Source organism: Arachis ipaensis, chromosome B10 (assembly GCF_059453495.1).
Source record: "Arachis ipaensis isolate K30076 ecotype BB chromosome B10, ASM5945349v1, whole genome shotgun sequence".
NCBI lineage: Eukaryota > Viridiplantae > Streptophyta > Magnoliopsida > Fabales > Fabaceae > Arachis > Arachis ipaensis.
In genome coordinates this window covers 129155473-129162915 of record NC_142435.1, presented here as the reverse complement: position 1 = coordinate 129162915, position 7443 = coordinate 129155473, and the positions used below count along the sequence as shown (strand labels likewise).

Sequence of the window (7443 nt, the reverse complement as noted above, 5' to 3'; positions counted from 1 at the left end):
AGGGGTTTTTGGCTCCATTTGTTTCTGAATAAAAGAAGAAAGGGAAAAAGGGACTAGGTTTTTCACCGTGTGCGTATCTGACTCTTTTTTTTGAAAATTGACTGGATTCTGATTCAGTTTGACCGTTTGGTTTTCGTCTGATTTAACAATTTTTTAACATTTTTTAGAATAATAGTTTTTTAATATACACAGAACCGTAAAATTTACTAATTCACGATCAGATCGATTCGATCGATCGGCCAATCTAATTTAATTTTCAGAATCATGTTTTATTATCAATATTAATATAAATTTTTGTGTAAGTTAATTCTTAAATTAATACTAAAAGTTACATGTGTGCCTCAAGATGTCAATATTATATTATTATATAAATTATGAGGCACAAACAAGTTGTATTTTGTCATATAATATTATGGTCCATATTAACATATCAAGTATATATCATCATTTCGTTATGTGTGGTTGATATACTACATCAACACGTTGATAATGAAAAATAATTAAAAAACTCATGCATGTTACAACTGTCACTTTTAAAGATTAAATTAAAGAAATTAAAATTTTGGTATTAAATTAATATGTTCAGAAACTACTCTTATTATTAACTTTTTTTTATACATAAAAATGTAGTAGTTATATAAACATGATAAACTATTTAAAAGTTGTTAACTATTATCTTAGTACAAAAATATCTTCACTTAAGTAGTTACTTTATGAGAAAAAAACAAGAGATTCAGTTTTACAAACAAGTAACTCAATCAGTGGAAGTAGGTACCTTGTAGCTTCTTCTCGACCCATGAAGGCGACAAAACAGGGCTCATATCATAATCCCTAACTTTAACCCTCCCTTCCCTACCACTGCTACTTATTGTTGCATCATATTCCAAACACATCTTTTCATCATTATCTTCACTCAAAATCTTAATCCTCCAAACCTTAAATGTTTGGTCCAAGCTAGCACTATAAACCAAGAAACCCAAAACAACCTTTTCCATCTGGAGGCACGCCGCCAGACACCTGACGGGTCCACGGTGTCCGTCAAGAACCGCCAAGCACTCGTGGTAGCAGCTGCCTTCCTCCCTCCTCCACACCCTAATGGTGGTGTCTTCCGAGCCGCTGAATACAAGATTACCAACCGTTGCTAAGCAAAGAACCGCGAACCGGTGGCCCTGCAAGAATCCTCCGTGGTTGAACCGGTAACATAGCCTCTCTTTCTCCCAGAAGTTGATCATTCCGTCGGAGGAACCTGAATAGAGGAAGCAGTGGTTGAAGGAGGAGCTTAGAGCAAGTGCATTCACAGGTGAAGGTTGGAACTTCAACGTCATTGTCAAAGTGTGCGAATCTTCCGTGTATACCTACCGCACATAATTCAGTACCAATATAATTCAATATGAGTAGATAACAAAAAATAAATTTTCCATAAAAGATTACAAAATAATTAATAATTCTTCGCTAGGTAATTAACACCCAACTAATCAACTACCAGGCAACTTATCATTAATTAATAATTCTGATTTTTTAAATTATTATTAATTAATAATTAATTAAATTTTATTTTTTAAAAGATATAAAATCAATAGTTATTAATTACAATTATTTAAAAATAATTAATTAGGAATTATTTATCTGTATTTTTCTTTTTTTAAATATAAATTAAGAACTTTCAAGTGTTTTATGAGAACAAATGAAAATTTTTGTTTTATTCTATACTATTATAGAAAATTTGAGTTGCCCTGTTAACAACAGTTGGACTGTCAATAAAATTGATAAAAAGGTCGAATTTTATGCACTTTATCGAAGTCAAGCCATCGGTAGTAATAATATCCTTGTAGTATTATTTATGTTATGAAATATCAGCAATATTAAAAAAAAAAGAATTAGTTAAGAGTTAATTTTCCATATTTTAAAAATGTAATTTTAAACAATAAAAATAATCCACATTGAATGTTTTACAACATAAATAAAATAGAATACAAATTCTTATTTACTCTTAACGAACCTAAGAAATTCTTATATCAATATAATTGGATTATATTATTTTTTATAAACTTTAATTACGTTATTTAAAAAATTAAATTATAAATGTGAATATGTAATCATTTCATATGTCAACTGCAATATATTTTATAGAGCTGATTGATAGATATTTTTAGTTATATATATATATATATATAATTGGATAAATATAATACAAAGCATAATACATAAATACAATTAGGTGAAAATTTATTTGCAATCAACTTTACATAAAATTGTTTTTAAATTATTGACACGTGTTATTATTTGGTTTGATAAAAAAATTGATTTATTTTATACAAATTATTATTTTAAAAAATTGGTTTAGATAGATTAAATAATTAACCACTTTTTAAAGATTTTTTTCAATTTTTTTTACGTATTATCCCTAAATAATGAATTTAGTATGTTCTTTTTCTTATTTTTTCACTAAATTTTTTTTAAATTTATCTTTTATTTTTATTTATTTAATTCTCATGAAATATATGTATATAAATTATTTGAAAAGTTAAAATTCAATATTTTGAAAAAAAAAATCATGTCTTTTTGTCCGTATAGAAATAACAAAGAAAAAAAAATTAGAAATCGAAAAGAAAAGAAAAAAAAATTAAGATTCATATGGAAGGAGAAAACTGAGTTTACGATATGAACAAAAGATCATAACAAAACAAAAATTAAAAAATATATTTAAAATAAAAAATTTGATTAAGAAATATGAATAAGAATTCGTTCTGAAATTAGTTTTAAAAAATTAGAAAAGAACAAAATTTAAAAGTATAAATGCATGACAAAAAAAAGAATAAAAGTAATTATTTAGTCTAATTTAAATTAATTTTTTTAAATAACTATTTATATATAATAATTTTTTTTTCAAACTAATTAATAACACATGTCCATAATCGAAAAATAATATTATGTGAAGTTGATCTAAGGTGAGTTTTTTCTATACAATTAATTAAAACATTAGGAAGTTTAATTAAGATAATATAAAAGTAATATATTAGAGAGAAATGTGCATATGATGATGATAAGTGTGTACCCTTCTCCATATCTTGACTGATCCATCAGAAGATGAAGTGAAGAGGCAGCCATCGTCTTGGTTGACCAACATGGAGTTTATGTTATCTTCATGTGCAAGAAACGAGTCAACGCATTTCCTATCAGAGACCCTCCAAGCCTTCACCGTTCTATCGTGTGACCCAGTGTACAATAGCCCCTCCGAATGGTAATAAGCCATGCAAGAAACATTCTCCTTGTGCTTTGGATTTTGCTGGTTCGCTCTTGGGAACAACAGGAACGAGCTTTTCCTAGGTAGCGTACCCACCTAAAAATTGTTGGATATATGATGTTTTGTTTAATTTTAATAAAGATTTGTACTCTTTCTTCCCAAAACAAAATGTATATATTTTAACGTGTATCAAAAAGTGGTGTAAATATGATTTTTCCACGACGAAAATTTATATACAATTATTTTTACGTATTTAACTAAACTAAATTATTATTATAGTTCTTAATTATTAATTTTACGTAAATATAATTCAGCGTGAATTTTTAAAATTTTTGATAAAATCTACCATTTTTTATCGGTCAATTCTAAATACGAAAAATTAAATTTTAAATTTTAAATTTTAATAATATAAAAATAAAATATTAATGCAAAATGTTGACTAAAATTGATAAGACATGTTGGCCTTAACAATTCTCTTTTCGATATTTATACATGAATAAGATGAGATATTATTTATGCATGATACGGGTACCTACTTTCTTGGATTTGAATGTGTCCGATACAGTGAAGTTCCATATCCTAATTTTGTGGTCCTTGTGGGTGGAGAAAAGTGTGTTGCTATAAGCCAATATGGCTCTAACCTCACCAGAACTCGCCTTGAGGTACCCTTTGTCCATACAATCGGGTTGCTTCCAGACGCGAATTCTGGTGCTGTTAGAGCCAGTAAAGACCAATCCCTTAGAAGCCGCGATGGCATAGATGTTGCCCTCGTGGCGGTGGAGGGAGGCTATGCAGTGATAGAGCAAGGAAGGCGAAGGGTTGGGCGGCGGTGGAACGGAGGAAAGTGTCCATGGTGAGTCCGGACACGGGTGTATCGGCGAAGACATCATAGGAAACATAGTTGTAGTTGTGTTTTCAGATGTTGAGGTTCTTGGAGAACTAAATTGAACATTGTTAACATCATCTTGTGGTGGTTGTTGTGTTATGGTGATGTCTCTATGGGTTTGAATACGAAGGTGATTGATGTTTGGAGATTTTTGTTGTTGGAATTCGTTGTTATTTTCGGTGTCCGTCATTAGGGAAAGGAGAGATTTTTTGTTGCCATAGAAATCCATGGTACCATATATAACATGATTATAACATTTGTGTTGGTTAACAAAAAGAAGATACCTTTCACATTAGGGTTGGGGGGTGAGTAACTGAGTATGAAAGATATAAAAAGGGTTTGGGTGATGGGTGGTATAGTTATTATGGTTATAAATGTGTCTCAACTGTGCAATATGATGAAATCAGCTCATGACTTTAGGAGGGTGGAATAGTAGACATTGTAGTACAGGGAGAAATATTTGCATTTTTCTTTTTCTAACACATTTAATGTGTGATGAACTGATGATTAAAAATTATTTCATTAACTAGGTTTTATTGGTAATACTTAAAAAGTTATTTTATTTGTCCCAATATTATTATCTATTGTTTTAAACTTTTTTTTTTCAAATTTCTTACATTATTATGTGTATATTTAGCCACCCAAACGATAAATAATTTGAGACGACTAGAGTATTAAAACAAAAATAAGTTTAAAATATTCAGAATATGCATCAAGTATCTTTTAATATTTATAGTTGTGCAAATATATACTAAATGTTGGCCAATAAGGTAACCGAAATATCTAATCATTTTCCCTTTTTCTGCAACTATATTCATAAGATATTACTAATAAGTGTCTTAAACAGTAATATTTGATCAATTTCCAAAAAAAAAAAAAAAAAGGAAAATTTTAACAAACTTTAATTTTAATACATTATTATATTGAAAATTTGAAAATTTTAACTTTCTTTAAAAAATATTACAGTAATAAATACTTTTATGACATTTGTTATATATATTATCCTCAACTTTTGTACAATAATTCTGAACTTGATTAGATTAGATATATGTTATTTTTTGCTAAGTTCTTTATAAATCTTCTTTAGTAGAGAAAATTAATAAACATTTACATACTGCACGAACTAATAATTAAGTTGAGATATTTTTTTTTTCTATTTATACAAAGTAGGATTCTTTTAACCAAAATAAAATAAAATAAATACCTATAAAAAATTGAATTGAAAATTGAAAATAAACATATATGAACTAGTAAGGAATAAATTTAACATAGGCCAAAATACATAGGATGAGTTATAGGAAGGAGAGAGGTTTTCAAAATTTATATGCCTTGATTGCCCTGTTCTACTAGCCATCCACTTCTTGTTTGTTTGGCGAGCCAATAACTTTACAATGTATTAATGTACATATACGGTAGTTCTACTCATTATAAACAGGGCCAGGGCCAGCTACAAAGAGATCTTCTAATTTCAATTAATATGATTGGTATCAATCTTAAAATTCAGCATTCAATTTTGCAGATATAACATTATCCTGCTTAATTTAATTTCTATTAGTTGTTTTTTCCCCCTCAAAATTTATTAGGAATAAGGAACAGGAGTCGGACACATAATCCCACATCTAAATAAAACTAACGAAATTTAACCAAAGGTAGTTAGGAGTAGGGAATGGAAACTGAACACATGACTTAACACTTAAAAACCACTAAGATGTGGTTTCAACTGGTTTATGAGGCACGATCTATTCAATAGAAAAGAAATCAATACACATGCAATCAAGAGAAGACATTTTAAGTGTATTCTCAATAAACAATCTGCATTCACATATTAGAAAAACATACATTGATTTGGGAATGGAAACCGGAGTGAGCTCCTTTTGGTTAGTGCATCTATTATTAGATAGAATACTAAAATAATATACTCAAAATTTACGGCGTTGAGAAAAATAACTTTAAAAAATATTAATAATAAATAAGTTTTTAAATAATTTAAAATACACGATAGACAAAAATAACAAAAAATATTACTTTTTATTAGTAATAAATAACTTTTATATTTAGTAAATGTCTTGTCTATTTAATTCGAATTTTTTTGTAAATATTTGTATAATTATTTATGTGCATACAAAAATTAAGGCAAAATTAGATCTCTAAGTTTTTATTTTAAAATTTTTAAAGCATTTCAATCATTAAAAATAGAAAACTTTACTTGATATAAAATTATTAAATTTTAAAAATGAAAATATTTTTTATAAAAATTACATCAAAATCTAATTTCTATAACTTATTTTAAAATTATATATTAAGTATTTGATTATTTTTGTTATATTTTTAAATATTTTTGAGACTTATTTATTATTTTTATTTTTTAAAATTATTTTTATCAATAATATAAATTTTTAAATACTATTTTAATAATTTATCATCATCATCATCATCATCATCATCATCATCATCATCATCATCATCATCATCATCAAATATTCACGAGAGTGTTAACATTGTTCTACTATGAGTTATCTTTTACTAACTTTTTTCTGTTTTTTCACACTTGCAATTAATGGATGTCATGACATGTAGATTTATTAAACAAAATAGTGAATATAATACGTAAATATTCAGAGAAAAAAGTACTTTAAGGAAAAAAAAAATTCACTCTACTTATCTTCTCTAAATTCAGTATGATCTTTGATTTAAGATAATCGTTTATGATTAATTTACAATTCAATGCTAAAATTGTTTTGTTGGCTGCTACTCTTAGCAAAAATGATCTTTTATTAGTGTGGCAAAGATAGAGTAACTGATTCTTTTTTCTTTCTTCTTTCTTTGATTAATTTACAACTATAATAGGTTGAAATCTTTTTAAAATGGTGTCATTGTCACACACTACAAGAGAACAGAAAATTTGTGGCGGTTATTTTGTGAAACTGCGACGATTTTAAACCACCGTAAAACGGAATACCAGCGGTTCCACAAATGTTGCAAGTTAGGGCATGGAGATTTGAATTTGTGGCGATTTTTACGAACCGCTGACACAACCGCTGCAAATCAAATAAGTGATTTTGTGGCAATTACAAAACCGCTGCTATTTGGTCAGTGGCTTTTTTAAAAAAATCTACGGCAGTTTTGAAACCGCCACAAATTATGTAGGTTTTTTTTTTTAAAATGCGATGGTTTTGAACCACCGCAATTTCATACATGAGCTTGAAAGAAAAAATTGACTTATTATAAGTGGCATTCTTTGAAAAGGATGTAGATTATAATTACAAAAACTTTTCAAGAACCTTTTTTTTTCTTTGTAAATAAAAATCACTTA

At 27.6% G+C, this 7443-nt stretch overlaps 1 protein-coding gene across 1 annotated transcript; it reads right to left on the bottom strand.

Annotated features, from left to right (window-relative positions):
- Window positions 1-750: 750 nt before the first annotated feature.
- On the bottom strand, window positions 751-4359 carry LOC107620847 (protein JINGUBANG-like). Its single transcript, XM_016322952.3, has 3 exons — window positions 3781-4359; window positions 3056-3340; window positions 751-1355 (listed from the first exon to the last, which is right to left on the bottom strand). The coding sequence occupies exons 1-3, from the start codon at window positions 4357-4359 to the stop codon at window positions 759-761; spliced, it is 1461 nt and encodes a 486-aa protein (XP_016178438.2). The 3' UTR covers window positions 751-758.
- Between the last annotated feature and the right edge of the window lie 3084 nt (window positions 4360-7443).

Coding starts and splice junctions, on each gene's coding strand:
- LOC107620847 (XM_016322952.3), bottom strand. CDS start 4,359: ATGGATTTCTATGGCAACAAAAAATCTCTCCTTTCCCTAATGACGGAC. Junction 3,341..3,780: donor ACACATTCAAATCCAAGAAA/GTAGGTACCCGT, acceptor AACAATTTTTAG/GTGGGTACGCTACCTAGGAA. Junction 1,356..3,055: donor CAGTCAAGATATGGAGAAGG/GTACACACTTAT, acceptor TATGTGCGGTAG/GTATACACGGAAGATTCGCA.